Below are 23,502 nucleotides of genomic sequence, written 5' to 3'. Positions count from 1 at the left end.
ATATTCCCAATTCAAAAACAAGTGAAAACAAACAATTGACCGAGTTAATTATTGAAATACCATTCATAGTCAGTGTTGATTTCTTTATCACATTACACATACAAACATGTGACACATACATAACTGATAATCAAGTATAGTACATATTATAAAATTTCCGCCTAATTGGCGCCCTCACGGGTAAACAGTGATGTTTACGAAAAAATGTTTCAAACAAAGTTGTTTAATTTTTGATATTAAGGAACATTTTTTACATTTAAACTTTTCTTCTATCTCTAACGGTTTACAAGATGGGTCCTACGGACCCAAGACCCAAATGACCTATGATGCTCATTTACGAACTTGACCTCACTTTTTACGTCCCGAGTACGCTGTAAAAATTTCAGCTCGATATCTTTTTTCGTTTTTGAGTTATCGTGTCCACAGACGGACGGACGGACAACCGGAAATGGACTAATTAGGTGATTTTATGAACACTTATGACAAAATTTTTTTCCTAGCATCATTATTTTTAAGCGTTACAAACTTGAGACTAAACTTAATATACTATGTATATTTCATATATACATGGTATAAAAATTCGAGAAAATGTGTGCTGGCTATAGGATATAAGTCTGTGATAGAAATAAACATCAATTATTAATCTATATAAGTCTGTGAATTTGGCAGATAAAATTGACACTTCAATTTTTGACTGCTTTTACAAAACGTCAATAATACAAAAGAAAACTAGATTTTGTTATAAAAATGTCGAACAAATCATTCCATGATGTGAATGATGAAATTCCAGAGCTGTTGGACAGTGAAATTATTAAAATGGAAGATTTCTTACATACGGAACTAATAATTAAGGAAGAAGATGATGGTAGTTGGGATGAGTATAAACAAAATTATATTGAAGAAAAACCATTTTCGTGTGATATTTGTGAAAAATCATGTTCTTCGCAACAAAACTTAATTGTACATAAAAGAGTTCATACCGGTGAAAAACCCTTTCTTTGTGATTTTTGTGAAAAATCATTTACCCAAAAAGGAAATTTACTTGAACATAGGAGAAGAATTCATAAAGGCCAACAATCGTTTGGTCGCAGGACATCGAGCACGCTTAAACAAATTTATACTGAAGAAAAACGATATTTTTGCGATATTTGTGGAAAAACTTTTTCTCAGACACATAATTTAGCTGAACATAGAAGAGTTCATACTGGAGAAAAACCATACTCATGTGAAATTTGTGGTAAAAAATTCAATAATAAAGGTAATTTAGTTAAACATAAACGAACTCATACTGGAGAAAGGCCATATTCTTGTGATATTTGTAATAAAAAATTTACACAACCCCATCATGTACGAGTGCATAAACGAACTCATACAGGAGAACGGCCATATGTATGTGATGTCTGTGATAAAACATTTGCTAATCAAGGTAATTTAAATGTACATTATCGAGGTCATACTGGCGAAAAACCATTTTCGTGTGAATTTTGTGATAATAAATATTCAGATAGGACTAGTTTAGTAACACATAAACGAAGACATACAGGAGAACGACCATATACGTGTGATTTTTGTGAGAAAACATTTATCAATCAGAGTAATTTGGAATCGCACAAAAAAGTCCATACTGGAGAAAAACCATATTCGTGTGATGTCTGTAATAAACGTTTTTCACAACATAGTCGTTTAATTTTACATAAGAAAAAACATTTGCGTAAATAGTTTCAATAATTAAGTATTTCTTAGTAGGAAAACGCAATATCATTGATGCCAAAAATTCATGGGAGCTTCAAAATTCTTATTTCAATTTTCGACAAATATTAATTAAAACAATTAATAAATGGATAATATTGCATTAAATTACAGGAATTATTTTTAATAGGGTTTAGTTGCACGTACTGAGAATAAAACAACTAATTCCGATCTGGCATAAGTGCCATTTCGAGAAAACTGTATGCCTGTATGTCGGAAGGTATGGTTTTTAAAGATAGTCCACATAAAAAGCAAGCAATAAGACGTAAATGGTAGTTTTTATTAAAACATTTATGAAACACAAAAGATTATTTTATTATCCATAATAATTGACATAACAGTTTTCATCTAGAACTCTCTTATGCCGAATCGAAATTTGTACGGATTTTATGGTTTTATACTCAGTACGTGATACAAAACACGATTAACTCATAATTTAAGGCAATGCAAATGTGTGTTTCAAAATTTCTTATTTTCTGGCCTATATTATCATAATTAATTGTGTAAACTATGAAATTATCATCTGTTTAAATTTCTAGAATTAAAACATAAAAGAATTATTGATACTAATACTTATCAAATAAATTTTTTAAGGGCTAAATTATATAATGTTTTTTTAAATCCTAACTTCTTTAAAAAATTTTAACGATTTACAGCCTTTCCTTCTCCTTTTTCTGTAAAATTCCTTGTTGAATTCCTTAACGTTATTAATGACTTAAACAAATCAATTTGTATAATATGCCTCTATCCCATATATATTTTAATTCAGGAAATGTGTATCGATTATTATTATTTTTTTTTTACTAATTTGTTTTGTCCTTTTCGTGAAGCCCTACAATTGATACGAATAAACTTTAAGAACTACTCCTCTGCCACCATTCTAGTAATATTTGTATTTTTATATATTTTATATTATATATTAGCAGATACCCGCCCGCTTTGCTGGGAAAAATCTCCTTTAGACTATCACGTTATAACCCTCACTTATCCACCTTTTTGTTTATAATTTTATGGATTTTAATTTTTTGAAAATGAAGTTTTGTCCATGATACCCGCTATCGAGTTTCATCGAATTCCAAAAAAAAATTTTTTTTGCATTTTCTCGATTTTATCAAAGGGGTACCCTTAAAAAAATTGCAAAAAATCGAGAAATTTTTTGTACAGTAGAATCTCGATAAGTTAAAGTCCAAGGGAAACAAAAAATATTTTAAGTTATAGAGGTTTTTAGTTATCAAGGGTCTATGTATTTTGCTCCATATCAGCTATCATTTTTCTAACAACTTCTTTTCTGTATAATGTTTTAAAATTTTTAATTATTCCCTGATCCAAAGGTTGAAGTTGTGATGTTGTGTTTGGTGGAAGAAATTGGACTTTGTTTGATTTAGATAAAGCAAACAATAGGTAATGTTATTGTTTACGTTAACAAGTAAAAACGTGCAAGCAATAAATATCGAAACCATTTGTTTTGACACTCTTTCAAAATGACTCATTCACACAATTTTATGTTATAGAGGTTGTGGAAACATTTCTTTTAGTTACTGAGGGCCTAACAGAAATTATTTATTTAAGTTATAGAGGTTGCGTATTTTAAGCTATAGAGGTTTTGGGCTCTGATGGGAAGGGAACGTAGTATTTTTTGAAGTAACTAAGGTTTTTATGTTACCGAGGTTTAACTTATCGAGATTCTACTGTATCTCCAATATCGATAAAACTTAGTATATAAGGTAATTTTGACCCAAAAAGTACAAAAATCGGGTGCATTTGACGACCGGTCGAGTAGTTTTTGAGATACGGGCTAAAATCTATCCAAATATTGCGATATCTCAGAAACTCTGCATTCAATCATTAAATTACCCTGATTTTTATACTTTTTGGGTCAAAATTACCCCATCCACCGAGTTTCATCGAACTTCAAAACAAAAAATTTTTTTCCGTTTTTATTTATTTTTTCAAAGTATTGAAGAACTTTAAACAATTCTGGGCATCTCAAATTGAGCGTCTCCAGCGTTTAAAAATAGACATGAATGGCTTAGGAAAAAATTATTTTCTACTTTCTAGCGCAATAAAAACTTGTATTTTAAAAAGTATTTTTTTAATTTAAATTTTTTTAGTCAATAAAATTTTGTATGCATAGTAACTCTCTCTGTAGACCTTATGAAGAACTATAATCTGACATATAATAAACAAAATATTTCACTTTTACGTCACAGCGATTGTTTACATTTTATAAAAGTAAAAAGATTGAATTTTTTGAAAATAAACAATTTGTATTCAAAAATGAATGATACAATTACACTTTTTTGCCGACTCTGTGCTGAATTACAAACAGAAACACAATTAATAAATATAAATGATGAGAAATCAACAAATCTAAATTTAGTATACAAAATATTTCATTGTTTTTTAGTGAAAATAACAGACGACGATAATTTACCAAAAAATATTTGTGTAATATGTTGTGATAAAGTAATTGGTGCATATGAGTTTTATGAACAAGTACAAAATGCACAAGAAATCCTTAAAAATAAAATAGTCGAAGTGAAAAATGAGATATTTGATACACCGGATGATGATATTAAAAGCGACCATAGTTTTATAGATAATTCATCGAATTTTGAAATTAAATTAGGTATGTTAATGTTTTTATCATTTCTATATCTAGTTTTTGTTTAATGAGCGATGGTAGTTGCTTCGTAGCGTAAAGTGTTCTCACTGGGACAGCGTAATTAATCATAGAACTGTAGCCGCTACAATTTGCACTAATATACACATTTTATTATACCATGTATATATGAAATATACATAGTATATTAAGTTTAGTCCAAAGTTTGTAACGCCTAAAAATATTCATGCTACGAAAAAAATTTTGGTATAGGTGTTCATAGAATTACCTAATTAGTCCATTTCCGGTTGTCCGTCCGTCCGTCCGTCTGTGGACACGATAACTCAAAAACGAAAAGAGATATCAAGATGAAATTTTTATAGCGTACTCAGGACCTAAAAAACTGAGGTCAAGTTCGTAAATGAGCAATATAGGTCAATAGGGTCTTGGGTCCGTAGGACCCATCTTGTAAACCGTTAGAGATAGAGAAAAATGTTCTTTATAAAAAAATAAACAACTTTTGTTTGAAACATTTTTTTGTAAACATCACTGTTTACCCACGAGGGCGCTTATTAGGTGTAAATTTTATAGTATACATTAATATGGGAATATCAGTGTGTGTGTAGCTATTTAAAAGTGGATATCTTTTTTTATTAACGTGACGTCAAAAAACAAACGATTGCTTCATCAACACTGTCTATACATGGTATTTCAACAATTAACTCAGACAATTGTTTGTTTTCACTTGTTTTACTTTCACATCAAATTTTATGTAAAATTTAAGATAAACAGACTGTGAGATAAGAGGAATAAATAATTGCCATGTAATTAAAATTTATAGACGGTACCTAGACCCTAAAAATCATTTTTTATTATTACGATTTAGGTGCCAAATATATCCAATAATATATTCGATTTATGTAGGATGATTGTCACCAGCAGATTGTTCCCGAACGAATTTTATAATTGATACGTTAATAAAAAGGTTAATACTTGAAAAAACAATTCTAGTCTAGTACCACCATTTTAAATCTCGATTATTTCGAAATGCTGATTTAAGAGCATTTCAATCGGTTTATGTATAACACCTACATAGAACACCATTATAATTTTTATACAAGGGTGTCCCAGGAGTAACAGGCGCCCTTGTTGCATTAGATAGAAAATAAAATTCTAAGACGAAAAGTTCTATTCCATTTTTGTATCCGATGCACGGATAATTAGCTATTAATTAAAATAGGCAACCAGTCAGAAGCGCGCTACAGCAACAAGACACTGGGGAAGGGTATAGTAAGAAACTATGAGAGTGAAAGGTGAAAGCTTTTACGTTACGCTGGCTTGGTAGGATCTAATGAAATTTCGGCCGAGATGTGACCATAGGCATTTAACATTCATTATATACCAATATAAAGCTCGATACAATCGCCTTGCAACATACGATGTACAAACAATTTAGATCTTAATTATTACTACAAATATTTACTTTATATTCCAACAATCACAAGCGATAAATTCAAAGAAAGCTGCGGCTGTGTTAGTGCACTTATATCTAGTCTATCAACAAACAGCTAGAATTTCTACCTTTATATTTTTTAAATAAAGACGCAACTCCACTATACGTAATAAATTTAATTTAATTTTAATAATTTAATGCACGTATTTCCTAATGTTTCAATATTTGCGTATATATTTAGCATTTCCTGTGACAGTAGCAGAAGGCGAAAGTTAGTTTTCGAAATTAAAATTAATCAAAAACTATTTATACGATCAAGCCAATAATAATAAGTATCGAATCGAAAATAGATTTTTTATGGAGAAAAATTGAATTTGTGTATAAAAATGTACCGAATGTTTTTGTAGAGTAGGTATTAAATAAACAGGACCCAAAAATGAAGTTTTTTTTTTCGAATCTAACTTTCGAATCTCGACGCCCAATAGAATTAAGACGGCAGCTTGAACTTAGAGCGTTCTAAGAGCGTGATTTTGAATTTTATATTAAAACAAACTTGAACACTTAGATTTTGAAGATTATTGTAAAAATATAATACTATTTACATTGCAGAAGAATTGGATGATGAAAAATCTTTATTGGAAAGAAAGCGAGGTCGACCCAAGGTAATGTATGATATAATCAGTCCGTTTTTTAATTATTTTTTTATATATTTTTTTCAAATTCTGTTTTTATGTTACCATTTTACTGATTAGGATAATTTTTTTGTTTTGATTTAGTTACTTTTACTTTTTGTGTGAGTAGTAATTTTTGGATGAAAATCTACGAATTTGAAGATATTAAAAAAACATGGAATAGTTTTAAAAATTAATTGCATAACGATTCATTCTAGGGATCAAAAACACAAAAACGTAGAAAATTGAAAATTGAGAAACCTGAAAGACAAAAATTAATTAAAGGTTTGTTTTAAAATAAATATTATGTTTTCTATGACTTAATTTTATATTTTCTTTTTAGAATGGAAAAATTTTAAGTGGAAATGTATAGATTGCAACGAAGAATTAAGTTGTGTAAAAGATTTACGCCATCATTATTCTGAAATACACAGCAAACCCACACAATATGCATGTTTTGAATGTCCACAAGTGTATGATAGTTACGATCGTTTCAAATCTCATTTACGCGTGCATCGAAAAAAATATAAGTGTGATTTATGTGGTAAACATTGTTTTCATAGAGCACATTTAGAACATCATTTATTAACACATTCCAATTCAACACCGTATAGATGTTCTCATTGCGATAAATCGTAAGTAATATCTGTGTATAAATGTACTTTCATTGGCGCCAGAAAAGGAGTGAAAGGACCCTCCTCACTTGTACCCTCCCTCGAACATAAGAAAAAACACAAAAATATTATTGTTGTTAAAATGTCTGTTTAAAGAGTTTGTCTCCCTATAATATTGTAAAAATGTTTTGGACTATATGCACGGTAGGACTATTCAAGCTTGTCGTGAAATAATGTGTTATTTTTGACTCTAATGTACTACTCAACTATTTCTCATCGTATACGAAGTGTTTTTTTAAACTTTTGTTAATACAGTCTGTTCTCTTTGACTACAGTACTCTAACTATAGTCGTTTCTATTCAAAAATAAAATTGATTAACTTTGCGTTATTATATTTCAAAAATGAAACGGTCAATAATTATGGTTTTTTATTTTTAAACTCAGAACAAAATCAATATTCTGTTAGTTTTTTTTTTTGAAAATATCTGACGGTTATCTATCTAGCTTGAATTAAATTTATCTCGAGCTAGAGACGTCTGATCGACTTTGTATGGTAATTGTATTATAATATCCTTAGTAAATATAAAAAATGTCAATAGCGAGACAACGACCTTAAATAAAACATGCGACGTCTAGAATTGGTCCAATTTTTTTAAATATCTTGTCAATGAATACAGTATCATCTTGTCATGAATTGTATCTGACACTCCTCTCGGAAACCAACCAAGAATATTTTAATAAGAATAATTGAGGATGGTACACCAGTGAGATTTATGCTTTAAATTCTTAATTTTATTTTTTCAAATGTGTAATTATAAATTATTAATTTCAAATTTCTAGATTTAAAACATCAAAGTCACTTTTAAGTCATCAAAAATCTCATTTACCAAACGAAATAAAATTTAAATATGAGTGTGAACTTTGTCAAAAAAAATTTACTACGAAACGAATTTTATTATTTCACAAAAAAAATCATTCATCCGGTAAGATATTTATAACAATTTTAAGATATTTGTAATATAATTGGTAAATATTTAAGGTACACAAAATTATATTTGCGACCAATGTGGCCGTCATTTTCGACAAAAAACAAATTTAAATCAGCATATTGCAACACACTTAGAAGTATCGCCATATCATTGTGAACAATGTCCAAAAGTGTAAGATATTGTGTCTAGGATTTAAAAAACAATCTACGTTCGATCACTTTCTAATATTGTGAAATTTTAAGCTCAACCGAATATAATTTATAGAGTCGAGGAAATTGCAGGCTGGAAAGTTATCTCGAAGTTAAAACTATTCAAATTTTATACAAGAAATAGTATTTCCTGTGTATTAAAAAAGGAAAAAATGACGCATTTCAGAGTTACGTATTAAACGTCTCGAATGTTTTTGGGTACTTTCGGAGTAATTATCATTAGAGTATACTGAATTTGAAATTGATCGGATTTAGCATGTTCCAGGGACTGATTCTTGTCCTTTATTAATTTAATGATTGTCTGCCCTCACAAAATATAATATTTTTGTAGATTTAAAAATATATATCGTCTAAGAAAACACCAAAAAAGTCATACAGAGGGTAAAACACATACGTGCGAGGTGTGTCGAAGAGCTTTTAGAGAAAAGCGAGCTTTAGTACGACATGCAAAAATACATACAGGAGAATTACCATTTGAATGTGAATATTGTAAAAAATGTTTTCGTTTAAAATCATTTTTGAAGGTATGCTAATACATTTTTTTTAAACATTCCACCCCAAGACACCTTTTCAGTTAGGGCTCAACTTAATTGAGACGTCAAACTACATTAAATGTTGACGTTGGGTAATTTCAAATCAAATTGAAAACTAACATAACTTCGACTCGATTTCCATGACCCAACCCGTATGTTTTCTGGTTAAATAAAAAAAATGTTTTTGGTACCACAATTTTTTAACGCCTGTGTTTGCGTATTTGGAGTCTTGCCTTTAGTAAATAGTTTTATAAATAGAATAAATAGAATAACATTTTTAGATTCATTTGAGACAACATACAGGAGAACGACCGTATTCATGTTTAGAATGTAATCATCATTTTGCGAATTCTTCGAATTTTATTAAGCATATGAAAGGCCGGCATGGTATGAATCATTTTTCGGTGGCACAACAACATCAATTTCCACCAGTAAGTTAATAAAGTGTACACTTTAAAAAATATTTTAAACTTAAAATAAATTAAATGCAGGCATATTTAAAGGTTTTTTTTTAGTTTAATTCCTGACTATTCCTATTCCCATATACTATTCTGTAGAATTAATTTATTCCATGGATTTAAACAAAACACTTTTTAAGTATTTAAACGTTATACGTTAATATGTATTGATTTTTATAACCAAAATTATCGTCAATGCTATTTGTACGTAATCATGTGTTCATATCGAATTAGAGGTTTTTTTTTTAAATGTATAATAATAATAATACATGAGAGGGGTATCGCAAATGGGTCCATGACACCTAGACTAAGGAGTCCTCCGTGCCCTCCATGAGGAAAACCTGTCAACCGATACTACTCCGGGTAAGAAGCTATACAATTCTGTTGAGGCCAGACGCCACGTAGAAATCCCATAGCTTCTCCGCTGGATATTTACCAGGATTTATGAATCCAAGGTTTCGATCTCAAACATTCTTAACCTAACGCCCTGCATGTTTCTACAGGTGCAATTAACATGTATGAAGGTTTGATCGTTCTTCGTACAGACCCTACAAGTGGGATAATCAGAAATCCCCATATTATGAAGGTGGTAGTTCAATCGACAGTGTCTTTTCAAGACTCGCACTACTCTTCTCAACTGTGCTCTAGTGAGTTTCAGACGAGAACAGTCGAATGACCTAAATGTGCAGATTATACACAGTTTGGTTTGTCGTATGCACTGCTCAAAGTCCCAATAATCAAGATGGGCTTGTCGCAGCCATTCCTTGATTGGGTAAATTACGCAACATCTTGCTATAGGAATGACATACTCAGGTGATAGGGGTGTTTGAGACGACCCCTACTGTGCCAAACAGTCCGCAAGAAGTTAGAACTCCCCAGTAATAGTTTTGAACAGTGCTCACAGTGTACATATCCGAACACACCATACATATGTATTTGGAAGATCTCTGAAATATCACAGGTTTTTTGAACGCACCCCATAGTTTCTTATATGACAGCTAATATAAACTGTTTTGACATTTCATACAATGTTTGTGATTGTGATACCTAAACACTGGAGAGAATAAAATTTTCAGTAAATAAATAACAATTATGACTGAAACCTCTTATTGTCGTTTATGTGCTGAATTAACAACAAATGATAATTTAATCACAATCATTGATTCAGTTGAATGTAATCAAAATTTAGTTTATAAGATATTTGAATGTTTTCATATAGAAATACAAGAAACCGATAATTTACCAAAATATATATGTTCTGAGTGTTATAAACAAGTTTTAATTACTTATGAATTTAGTGAAAAGATACGTCGTGGACAAAATATATTAACGAATATATTTAGTCAGCTGGATAATAAAAGTATCAAATTAGAATGGAATGAAAGTGCGAGTAATTTAAATCAAAGCGAACAAAAGCAGGAAGTTAAAAGTGAAGATGATGGTGATGTCGACTTTGATTATAGTTTATCACATTTTGATGATGCTAAAAATGGTAAATTTTCATTTAACACTCTAAATTATTCTTTATTTTAGAAAATATATCTTCAAACAATAAATATTTATCTTGTATCTACTATTACTTCTTTAACGTTGGTTGTTTATGTTCCATTCAGATTGTTACTTACATTCAGATTACAAATCTTCAATGAGTTTTCTCTTTACGTAAGGGAGCTAAAATTGTAAATTAATGACCGTTTTGCAAAGTAAACAATAAAACTTTGCGATACCTCATTTTTGCTTCTTTATTTACGAATTTTGAATAAAATATATTTAAATATAATTTTTCAGAACAGTTATCCGATTTGGAGGATTTAGAAACACTTAAAAGAACTACGATTAAGAAACGGGTAATTATTATTATATTTTTATTGATGCATTGTATTTTTGTCGAAATAAAAAATTACACATGTTGCGATTAAACATAGAACAAACTATTAGAAAAATGATTTTCAAAACTTTGCTGATCTTTGAAGTGACACTGTTGTAAGGTATACGATAACTTAGGTTTGTGACGGTAATTGAATAATACGGTTCCAAAAGATATGTAGTTACAGCAGAACGATGCAAGCTTTCAATGGATTCGTAAAAGACGTAATAAACGAAATTCGAAGAATAAATGCATTTTTTCTATGTGCAATATACAGTGTGGGTCATTTTAATCTATATACCAAAATATCTCGTTTTGTAGCTAACCAATCAAAAAATAACTTAATCAAAAATGCAGAGTTTGATGAGGGACATCATGTTCTGACACCAGATTGGATCTAGTTTTTCAGATTTATTTAATAGCCATTTTCCATTCTAAACGGTAAAACGGTAGTTCAACTTTCTAATTTAAAGTGTTATTATATCTTTTACCGTTTAGGATCTAAATTGGCTATTAAAAAAACTCGAAGAACTTGGTCCAATATGATGTCAGAACATGATGTCACCCATCAAACTTTGCAACTTTTGTTTAAGTCATTTTTTGATTGATTAACTACAAAACGAGATATTTAGGTGTATAGATTAAAATGTCCCACACTGTATCTATTCTATGCCAATTAAATTATTTACAAATTTTCAATAAATTCTTCTTATTCAAAGATTAAATCTTGCATACTTATATTGATATTTTTAGTATCGTTATAATATTTTAAAATATGTTTAGGTGAGTAAAAGAACAAAAAAATCGAAGGATAACAATAGAGAATTAAAAAAGAGTATAAAAGAAATAATTGAAGGTAAATGAAAATGAATTTATTATTGTGCCATTTGTAATTGTTGATGATTATTCATGAAAAGATGATGATTTTAGAATGGAAAAATTACATATGGATTTGTAATATTTGTAAAGTTGAATTCCAAGCAGTTAAAGAATTACGTGATCATTATGGACATCAGCATGATAAACCGGTACAATACACGTGTATGGAATGTTCCAAATTGTATAATAAATATGAATTATTTAAACGACACGTTCGAGCTCACAGAAATAAACATAAATATCAGTAAGTTGTAAAATATTGGATGATATGTACAAAGTTTATAAAAAAAATACAAATGCAAATGCCCATATTGGTTCTAATTGATTGTATCACAAGTAAATGACTGGGAAAAAGGCAATATTAAGGACATAAGATGAATATTTTGAAATAATTACTTAGACGTCTAAATAATCAAGGCATCAAGTCACTTTTTGTAGTCGATGAATGTCTCTGACTACACTGTAGTTTTTCTTACATATTTTATTTAGTGATTTCAAATGCTCTTTGTAATTTTGAAAATGCTTGGCTCTAAAGTGGTGCTAAAAGTTGCTATAAATAATAGACAAATTTAATTTTTTGAATGGGAAACAGTTTTTTTAGTTGCAAAAATGCCTCTTGTCATTTTTTGTAAAGGTCATTCTTGAATTATGAACATACAGTTTATAGTTTTTTAATGTTTGGAATAATTCATTCATTTAATGGCTGGCATCAATTAGTATGAATATGTACACGAACTATCAGACATACTTGACTTAAGTTAAGTAATAACACATATTTAATAAATTATTAAATATTTTAAATGACTACTCAACTATTTGAAAATATTTTTAAAAAAGCACTCAAAAAAGTATTTGCACATACACATATTTATTTTTACCCATACATTCATATAAATGTTTCTATACATACATAAGCATTTCTTTTCACCTACATTGCAAACTAAGATTTCTGATAAACTTGTTAAATTCACTCGCAGATGCCGAGACTATAGTTCGCAATATACCTTAATCTGTAGTAATTTATACATACTGAATTATTTTAGATGTGAAGTTTGTGGAAAATATTCGTATAACAAATCCTTACATGAACAACACATAATAAAACACTCGGCAGATCGAAAATATATGTGTTCAACATGTGGTAAAAGTTTTAAAACACAAAATTCACTTACCATCCATGGACGTATGCACTTACCAGATGAACAAAAATCATATCATGAATGTGATATTTGTCATAAAAAATTTAGCACTGGACCAAATTTATCGTCACATAAAAAAATTCACACAGGTATTTGATAATTTTAAGGAATTTTAAGTATACTACGGCAAAGTATACGTACTAGTGACGGGACAAATGTTGTATTTTGTACATTTGTCAATGCGAATGTTATATAATATGCATTCACAAATATTCGTCACATCACTAAAACGTAGCGGCCTCTACTAATTGTACACCAATATTTTACTAAAAATTTTGAGAAACGTGATAAATGTCGTTTTTAATTACGATAATATAAACAACACAATAAATTACGCTTACACTAATTACTTATTACGAAAAACCACCTTTACTTATTATATATTATAATAAAATGTTTAATACAGGATTAAGGCAATATACATGTGATCAATGTGGAAAAACCTTTATTCAAAAAATCAACTTGGAGAATCACATAATTAGTAGACATACTGATGATCATCCATGTCATTGTCCATTATGCCCGAAAGTGTAAATATATAATCATGAAATATTGTTGTGTTTGTGGAAAGAGTAACATCGTCCAGAGAAGAGTTTAAAAATTAAATTTTTAGTAGAGTTGTCAACTCAAAGGAAGTCGGGAAATAAATCAGGAAGTTGGGAGATATTGCAATTAATCTAATCAATCTAATTATATCCAGTTTTACCATAATCAGAAATTTAAATAAATATTCTTCAGAAAATTTAAAATAATAAATTGCTCAGAATTGTAGAATTTACCTGAATACGAAACAAATCATCTAAAAATCTCTTTATTTACTAAATTCTGGAGGATTTATGTTGTTATCGAGAGTCCAGAGAAGCTACAGGATTTTCCATAATATATTGGAAATAAACTCATCTTTCGCTCATTTGTATAAAATCTCAATAATATCCCTTGGGTCGGTGTTACTCTCTCAACGAATACAGTATATGCGACTTTAACAAATGAAGTTTTAGTTAATAAAATAATTAATTTTTTAGATTTAAAAATTTAATTCGTCTACGTAAACATCAAGAAGTTCACAGTGATATAAAACGGCATGAATGTAAAATTTGTGGGAAAAAATATCGTAGAAGTTCAGATTTAAAAGTACATAATCGCATACACTCTGGAGAGTTACCATATGAATGTGAATATTGTAAAAAATGTTTTAGAATGAAAAAATTTCTACAGGTCAGTAATTTTAAATCAGTTTTACAATTATTAAAAAAAGTAAAGATAAAATTCAAACTCGACATTTTTTACTTAATTAAATTTGATGATAGTGTTGGTTTTCTTTCTTTATTATGTAGATAGGACTGTTCTCTCCGAGAATATAAATTCTAGGACATAAAATTTCTAAAGTTACACGCAAGCTAATGTTTAATAGCTTTCTGTTTAATAGCAAAATAATAGTGAAAATTGAAAAAATATTGAAAGTTTTATTTTTTTTTAGGTTCATGTTAGACAACACACAGGTGAACGACCATACTCTTGTATGGATTGTAATCATCATTTTGCAAATTCATCCAATTATATCAAACATATGAAAGCAAAACATGGTGTCAGTAGCTTTAAGAATCTAACAACCGCACATACAAATAAAGTTAAATTTGAACCTATTTGTGAGCCTGATTTACAATTCGTGGCAGCTTTACAAAAAAATATTTTATAAATTATTTATAGTTATTTATTTATTTATTTTGTTTGTTTTGTTTTTGCATTTTGTATATATAATAAATAAGTTATGAAAAATTATAAATTTGCCTTATTTGATGAATTTGTCAAAACGATAAGTATAACGAAATTTAAATAGGTTCAATCTGATGTCAGAACATGATGTCCCCCATGAAACTCTGCAACTTTTGTCTGAATTATTTTTTAAATGGTTTAACATAAAACGAGCTATTAATCATAATAGATTAAAATGGTCCACCTTGTATATTTTTATAACTCATTCTTTGAGATCTTTCATTTGATACCAAACACGATTTATTTAGTTACAAAATTGTTAAAAGATCGTTTGTTTTCTTAAAAAACTTTATAAGTTAAATTCGATTAAGCGGTATAAGCACTTCGAGGGAACATTCGTACATACAAACGGTGCTAAAATTACCACCCCATTTATTTTTCTTGTAGTCGGGTAAAAAACAGATAATTTCCATGTTACTATAACAGTAGTATGCGGTTTCCATGAAAATTAAAATTAAATCAATTTTTACATATGTTATTACAAACATTATTTATGTAACAAAATTTAGATTTTAATTTTTAGTGATCGTGATTTTTAATTAATCAACAAAATTTTTTAAAAATGAAGTTGTATAAATTATGTCGATTATGTGGTGTTAGAAAATTAAAAGACGATTTACTTTATCTGGATGATGTTCAAATTAAACATGAAATATTGAAATCGAAAATTTTGCATTGTCTTCAAATTCAAATTACAAGCGACGATAAATTGCCACAAACAGTTTGTACATCGTGTGCTGATAAAGTTGAAAATTTTTATAACTTTTATTTAAGTGCACAAAAATTACAAATCATATCATTTACCCAAATTAATGACAGTGCTGCAACTTTTAGTGAATCTGAATCTTTTGACAATTTCTCGATTATAAATGATACGAAATTGAGAGAACCAATTCATGAAGGTATTGAAATTGTCAATTTATACTATTATTTAGTAAGTTTGGTTTGCCTCATTTATACCGTATGAATCTTTCTTACACACCCTCCCCCCTTATACTTTCTCCGAAGCAACGTCTATACAAGATGTCAAGATAAGTATGACTCCTTTCATTAAAAAACTCATGTAGTTTATAAAAACTTTATATTTTAGAATGGAGACATTATCAATGGAAATGTTCAGATTGTCCTGGTGTTTTCGAAGCATTGGATGATTTACGAAATCATTATCATAATTATCATAAAAAACCGGCAACATATACATGTGATAAGTGTTTCAAATCATTTAAAATGTTTCGCAATTTGCATAGGCATACAAGAGCATGTAAATATAAGAAAAAGTAAATAGTTATTGTAATTTTTTATTCTCGAACAACCTCCAAACAGATAAAATCAATGAAGTGTCATCAAGAGGTATTTTAACATTTATCAAGACTATAGAATTTCTGGAACAGTTTTGAAGACAAGGAGGTGAATAATAGATCAAACTGACCGCAGTACAAAAGCTCTCTAAAGACTTTGTCCTTTTCTGATCTATTTTCTTATTATCTAATGATAAAATTAAAATTATTCTTTAATCTTCATTTTGGTATCTTGATTATATCTTGAAAGTAATATTTTATTTGAACCATAGGGTTTTTGAACTCATTCCTTTCATTATTTAAAAATATTGCTCTCCTGGACTTTTGCGTATTTTGTGATTTTAAAAATACTTTTGATATTAATGTCTTGTGTATTCGGATACTGGTACTTTATCGTATTGTATGCTTCAAAGAGCAATAGTTGATCGCCTCAGACTCCAGATGTCACTTATAATTATACTTCTGCTTCTTGTCTATCCTATAGTCTTTGATACTATGTTGTCTTTGGTGAATTTTTCTGCTGCTCATTAAAAAAATGAAACATACAGACACACTAAAAAAGACCGCTACACTACACAGACGTATAAAAGAATGCAGGCTGCTAATTTAATAATCCAGATGAAGGACCATACACTGCCCTACAACAAAGAAGACTTGAAAAACACATTAGGTTATTCTATTCACTACAATACCTACGCCTTTAAATAAAAAAATTGGATTGGATCGTTGATTATTTATTAAACAATTATTTGTCATTAAACTAGCTAAAAGTATAACTTTAGACTTTAACTAATAATACTTGAAAGAATCTACAGATGGCCACTCAATTAAAATTAATATTAAATGTAGCCAATTATAGATGGTGCCACTGTCTCTGCATATATATTGATTTTTTATTATTTATTATTATACAATTTTTTCAAAGTAATGATTGATAACACATCTAGACATAAATATGGAACTACAACATTTCATTTCATGTCTAAATCTTTTGTATTTTTTTTATAAAATTTACCACCAAAAAGTTACATTATAACCTAGTAGAGGCTCGCTTCGCTCGCCTAATAAAATATCTTTTTTATCAATTTTTCTGGTTTAATTATTATTATTCAATAATATACCTACCTTCATCATTTATCCTTTGCATCGATTTCAGGAATATCAAACAGAACCTACATTTTTAACAAAATATTACTACAATTATTCATTTATAGGTAAGTTTATTGGAAAAAGATAAGTAGAGAGAAATACGGAATGGATAAGTTTAATAAAAAAGGTTAGTAAAAGAAAATGAAAACTAAGTTTAAAAAAACAAGTTTACTTAAAATAGGTGAGTAAAAGGTATGTAAATTACATTATTGATGTTAAAGCATGTCCAAGTTAGAATAGTGGGTAGATCACTCGCCTTGGGTCATAGAGTCCCTCGGTTCGTATCCAACATTGTCCCGATTAATTTTTAATTAATTAAGCAATTATTATGCCGGAGAAATCAATTTTACTAATATAATTAATTTTTTTGTTTTTATGAAATAACATGTTCTCCTATTACAAAATCTTCTAAAATTTCATTTAACAAGAATAAATTTTAACAAACAACAAAAAAGCAAGCAAAATACGTATTTTTTTATTATTTTGTAATAGGAGAATATGAGTGAGATAAACTATAGGACATGTTCTCCTATTAAAAAGTTTCAAATTTTAACGTAACCAAGCATTTTTTTAATTTTAGAACAACAAAATTTAATATTTTGTAATAGGAGAATATAAGTGAGATCAACTATAGGACATGTTCTCCTATTAAAAAGTATCAAATTTTAGCGTAACCAAGCTATTTTTTAATTTTAGTACTACAATTTTAATATATTGTAATAGGAGAATATGAGTGAGATAAACCTTATTACATGTTTTCCTATTCAAAAATGATTTATGATTTTATAGAATATTTATATTATAAGTTCCCACCCTCTGAAAGAATAGTGATTTATGACATATGTATAATTGACATGATTTATGACAAGAGGGTGAGTTTAACTATAAAAAGAGCGGCAAATTATTAACATCAAGAAAAATTCATTTAATCTAAAAGTAAAAATGTTAACCACACCAGGATACGAACCTGCGTATCTAAGTTTCAGAGGTAAGTGATATACCCACACAGCCACCCAGCTTATAGGATCTCATGTAATTAACTTAATGCTTACTAACCTTTACTAAGTATTAATTGATAATTTTTTTCTGAAATAATAAATAGGATAGAAAATTTTAAAAATAAAACAAAATTTAAAATATATAACGATTTTCAGGAATAATTCATTTAATCTAAAAGTAAAAATTTTAATACCTCCAAGGTACGAACCAGCATTCCTTGATGTCATAGACAAATGCTATACGCACTCAGCTACCCTGCTTATTGATACCCATACTACTTACCTTTATGAATAATTAATTAGTTAATAATTTTGGTCTGAAAGGAAAACTGGTATAGAAAAAAAACAAACAAAATTAAAAATATAAAACGTTTTTATTTATTTATATTAGTTATTATAATTATTATTATATAATTAATTATTATAATATAATATATTGTTTTGAATAGAAACTTTTAAAATTTTTAGCTTCAAATAAATTGAGGAAAAATGTTAGTTTGAGTAATTAGCGATAAGTGGTACCACCATCGAAATTAATGTTAGTTCAACAGGTTTACCATAGATGGCACCACCGTCGAAATTAATAGTTAGTTCAACAGGTTTACTATAGATGGCATTACAGTCGAAATTAATAGTTAGTTCAACAGGTTTGCCATAGATGACACAACTGTATAAATTGATGATAGTTCAACCAGTTTGTCATAGATGGCAACACCGTCTGCATTAATTGTTTTTTTTGAAATTTTTATTTTTTGACTGAAATATTTTTTAAAATTTATACTTTATTTTTTTATGTTCTTCTGTTACAAAATTTCAATTTTTGTTCGAAAAGCTACTATTTTTATTTTAGAACTATGAAATTTAATATTTTGTAATAGGAGAATATGATTGGGTTAAACTACAACACATACATATTGAACTAACTATTAATTTAGACGGTGTTGCCATCTATGACAAACTCGTTGAACTAACACCAATTTCAACGGTGGTGTCATCTTTTGTATACCTGTTGAACTAACTATCCATTTCGATTGTAGTGCCATCTATAGTAAACCTGTTGAACTAATTATGAATTTCAACGATGGTGCCATCTATGGTAAACCTGTTGAACTAACGTTACCAAGCTTTATTTTAGAATGATTTTTAAAAAGTCAGATTATATTCATAGTGATTATGAACAATGAATGGATAGTAATTTAAAACTATAAAAAGAATGGAAAATTTTGAACATCAGATAAAGTGATAAATAAGTAAGAGAGGGAGATATATTTTATGTTATTTTAATTCCCACCCCCTGGCATAAGAGTGATTTATGACATAAGTAGGAAAGTGGTACTAACAAAATTAATTTTTTTTGTGAAATAACATATTCTCCTATTACAAAATCTTATAAAATTTCATTTAACAATTAAATATAGCATGTACAACAAAAAAGTAAGTAAAATAAGTATTTTTTTAATATTTTGTAATAGGCGAATATGTTATAAAAAAAATGAGATAAAGTTATAACATGTTCTCCTGTTACAAAATTTCAAATTTTAACTAACCAAGCCCATTTTTGTACATATTTTTAATATTTTGTAACAGGAGAACATGATAAAGAGTTAAATATATTAATGATTATTTAAATTCCCACCTCCTGCCAGAATAGTGATTTATGACATATGTATAATTGACATTATATTTATAGCAAGAGGGCGGGTTATTATATAGAAAATTTAAACTATAAAAAGAGTGGAAAATTTAAACATCGAAAAATTCATTTAATTTAAAAGTAAAAATATTATCCACATCCAGATACGAACCAGCGTACCTTGGTTTCAAAGGCAAGTGTTATTATATCCACCCTACCACCCGGCTTATTTATTACTATAATTAACTTTATACTTAGCTTTACTAAATAATTAATTAATTGATAATTTTATTCTGAAAGAAAAAATAGGGTAGAAAATTAAAAAAATAAAACAAAATTTAAAATATAAAACGATTTTTATTTATTTATAAAAAAAAATGTCAATTTTCATGAAAAATCATATTGTACATTTTCATAAAACAAATTAACAGAGATTTTTCTTTTTTTATTAAAGTTTTTATACAAAATAAGTAAAATTCTATCTCTCTTATATAAATAATAATAATAAGGAGTCATTTAACATAATTAATTTTTTTTTTTTTGTGAAATAACAAGTTCTCCTATTGCTAAATCACATAAAATTTCATTTAACAATAATAAATTGTAGCATGTACAACAAAAAAGCAAACAAACTAAGTATTTTTTTAATATTTTAATAGGCGAATATGTTATAAAAAAGTGGGATAAAGTTATAACATGTTCTCAATCAATTCTTCTGAATTTCGTTATTGAGAATCCGTTTATGTTCAAGTAAATTGATTCCACGATGAAATATTTAATGACACCACAAGAAAAAGAGTTTCTTAGAATACGTTCGTTTATTTTTGTTGTTTCTAATTTCTCTTTTAGATCAAGGTTTGTTTTTTTTTTCTAATTTATCGTTTATATGACTTTGTTTATGTTTATGAAACAATCACATGAAATCTTGTTTAATTTTTTGCGTTTGCGGCGGCAGCGTTGAAGATGTTTTGCAAAACTCCTTGCTTTTCCAATTAATTTATTACAAACTTCACAAGTGTAACGTTTACTTCCAGGATGAATTTTTTCTTGCTTGTTTAAATAGATAGGATTGGGTTCAATGTTCTCATGAACACGTTTATGTTTAGATAGGGCTACTTCATCCGGAAACCTTTTACTGCAAATATCACATGAAACCCGTGGAATTTTATGCTTGCGGCGGCAGCGGCTAAGATGTTTTACTAAAGTCCCAGATTTGCCAAATGATTTATTACAAACATTACAAATGTAACTTCGATAAATTCGTTTTTGCTTGTTTTGGTAATAGCTTGCGTTGGTAATGACATGATTCCAAGTATCATGTGGAAAAGGTGTTTCTGTTGTTTGAATATGTTGATCTGTTGGAACATTTTCAATTTTAATGTTTCTATTATTGATGCTAGAAAATTGTTCATATCTAAGATCTGGTTCAGGTTCTATTGGAATATATTCATCTAGTTTTTCTTCTTTAATTTGTACATGTTCTATTGTAAAACTTTCGTCTACTATTTCATCTTTAATTCGTACTTCCTTGGTAACATCTTCATCTTTCATTAATTTATGTTCTAATGCAACATTTTCTTCTAATATTTCGTCTTTAATAATAAATTCTGTATTCAATTCTTTTTCAAGTTTTAACGAAGGATTATTTACTCCATGTAATAAGCTATTAATCGCCATTTTATATTGATTAATAATTTAAACTTTCAATCCACTTTAACTTCATTTGCTACGTTTTAATAAATTCGATATAATAAATTTCCACTCTCATTCTAAACGATAAATAAATAAAAAGGTGTTTTGATTTTGGATAGTGTCAAACTGTCAAAAATCACTACTCAATCACAAACCTACATTATAAATATAGACTGACGTATGATTGTGAGAGCGATGTAATCCATAGAATAATATAACCTATCTTAGATCATCTATTTCTAGGTAGGCCCCACGTGTAACAAGTATGTACATTTTTGCTTCACAGAGAAGATTAACAAAGACAAGAATACAATATTCAAACAGCTGACAGAGAAACAATACCAGAGCATAGTATTCAATGCGCATGATTCGTATTCGTATTCGCAATGCGAACGGAAATCAGCTTCAATAGTAACTTTTTGTTTATAAACTCTGTGTTAAAGTTCTAAAAAATGGTTAGATATTGTTTTATTTGCAAGGGATATGTTAAAGTAGACATGTATCACAGGTTATAGTAAAGTTTAAATATTAAGACATGCGTATTAATAATCATGCCCTCGCATTTATTATCCTTTTCAATCAGCCTAAATCGCTAATGATAGAAGTTTGAAATTTCCACTTTGTAATGTAGGTGTCATTTAAGAACGGATTTTTCAAAAATCATCCCCTAAAGAAGTGAGATAAGAAACGAAAGTTGATATGAAAATATATACAAGTTAAATTCATTACTTAATTAACCCATTTTAAAAATTATATCTTCTACAGAATGCTATATTATCAGCAAGTAACATGGGCAGTTTTTCTTTAAAAAAAAAATAGGGTTTTGTACCAAAAGTTAAAATCCATGTTTATTATTATTAAGTTAAAATACATTTTTTTTAATATAAGTTACATAAATATTGTTTAAACAATATAAATAACTAGATTAATCTTATGGCATTCGATAGACCTTTTTCATGAAAAATTGAAATTCTTTTTGTTAATTTTTTATGAAAATATAGGTCGAGTAGAACCTGTAACTCGAAAATTACGCATTTTTCGTTCTTGTTTGTTTAAATAGCTTGGGTTGGTAATGATATGATTCCAAATATCATGCGGAATAGGCGTTCCTGTGTTTGAATATGACGATCTGCTGGAATATTTCTATTATTGATGTTCATTTCCAAGATCTGATTCAGGTTTTATTGAAATATGTCCTTATCCGATTTTAATGTTTGTATAATTTTTGTTAGAAAATAATCATTTAGATTAATTGAATTACATTCCATTGGCATATTTTCATCTACTAATTTTTCTTTCATTCATTCATACTTGCTCCATTGAAACACTTTTGGCTAGGTGATTCGTAATTCGTACATTTTGATACGTTCTGATATTGAACTAATTTGATATAGAATAGAAATACATCAAAAGGTATGAATTCGTTTATGTTTATTTAAACCATTTAAATTATTAAATGTTCTAGAACAAGCATTACATGAAAAATGAATTTCGTTTTTGTGAATACACTTATGTTCAATTAAATTGATACTACGTTCAAATTTTTCATTACAAACACCACAAAAAAGGGACTTTCTTAGAGTACGCCCGTTTATTTCTGTTGTTTCTATTTTCTCTTTTAGATCAAGTATTGTTTTTTTAAATTTATCGTTTATATGAGTTCGTTTATGTGTAATTAAACAGGTTTCATAAGCAAATTTTTTATTACAAACTTCACATGCAAATGGTTTTCGTTC

At 28.3% G+C, this 23,502-nt stretch overlaps 4 protein-coding genes across 4 annotated transcripts; all 4 read left to right on the top strand.

The window, feature by feature from the left end:
- Positions 1 to 747: 747 nt before the first annotated feature.
- LOC123292568 (gastrula zinc finger protein XlCGF49.1-like) lies at positions 748 to 2,225 on the top strand. The gene is made up of 2 exons (XM_044873281.1): positions 748 to 865; positions 1,295 to 2,225. The coding sequence occupies exons 1-2, from the start codon at positions 748 to 750 to the stop codon at positions 1,717 to 1,719; spliced, it is 543 nt and encodes a 180-aa protein (XP_044729216.1). The 3' UTR covers positions 1,720 to 2,225.
- A 1,801-nt stretch (positions 2,226 to 4,026) lies between these two features.
- Positions 4,027 to 9,296, top strand: LOC123292567 (gastrula zinc finger protein XlCGF57.1-like). The gene is made up of 8 exons (XM_044873280.1): positions 4,027 to 4,378; positions 6,414 to 6,466; positions 6,694 to 6,760; positions 6,819 to 7,110; positions 7,930 to 8,072; positions 8,129 to 8,249; positions 8,619 to 8,811; positions 9,102 to 9,296. The coding sequence occupies exons 1-8, from the start codon at positions 4,027 to 4,029 to the stop codon at positions 9,258 to 9,260; spliced, it is 1,380 nt and encodes a 459-aa protein (XP_044729215.1). The 3' UTR covers positions 9,261 to 9,296.
- Positions 9,297 to 10,370: 1,074 nt separating this feature from the next.
- On the top strand, positions 10,371 to 14,919 carry LOC123292566 (zinc finger protein 501-like). Its single transcript, XM_044873279.1, has 8 exons — positions 10,371 to 10,770; positions 11,067 to 11,125; positions 11,929 to 12,001; positions 12,076 to 12,268; positions 13,068 to 13,312; positions 13,630 to 13,753; positions 14,246 to 14,438; positions 14,701 to 14,919. Exons 1-8 carry the CDS (start codon positions 10,371 to 10,373, stop codon positions 14,917 to 14,919), a joined length of 1,506 nt encoding a protein of 501 aa, XP_044729214.1.
- Positions 14,920 to 15,558: 639 nt separating this feature from the next.
- LOC123292565 (zinc finger protein PLAG1-like) lies at positions 15,559 to 16,284 on the top strand. The gene is made up of 3 exons (XM_044873277.1): positions 15,559 to 15,566; positions 15,696 to 15,898; positions 16,087 to 16,284. The coding sequence occupies exons 1-3, from the start codon at positions 15,559 to 15,561 to the stop codon at positions 16,275 to 16,277; spliced, it is 402 nt and encodes a 133-aa protein (XP_044729212.1). The 3' UTR covers positions 16,278 to 16,284.
- The last annotated feature ends 7,218 nt before the right edge of the window (positions 16,285 to 23,502 follow it).

The sequence above is a fragment of the Chrysoperla carnea genome, chromosome 2 (genome assembly GCF_905475395.1).
Source record: "Chrysoperla carnea chromosome 2, inChrCarn1.1, whole genome shotgun sequence".
NCBI lineage: Eukaryota > Metazoa > Arthropoda > Insecta > Neuroptera > Chrysopidae > Chrysoperla > Chrysoperla carnea.
Note: the sequence above shows the minus strand (reverse complement) of the source record. Positions and strands in the feature narration are given on the sequence as shown.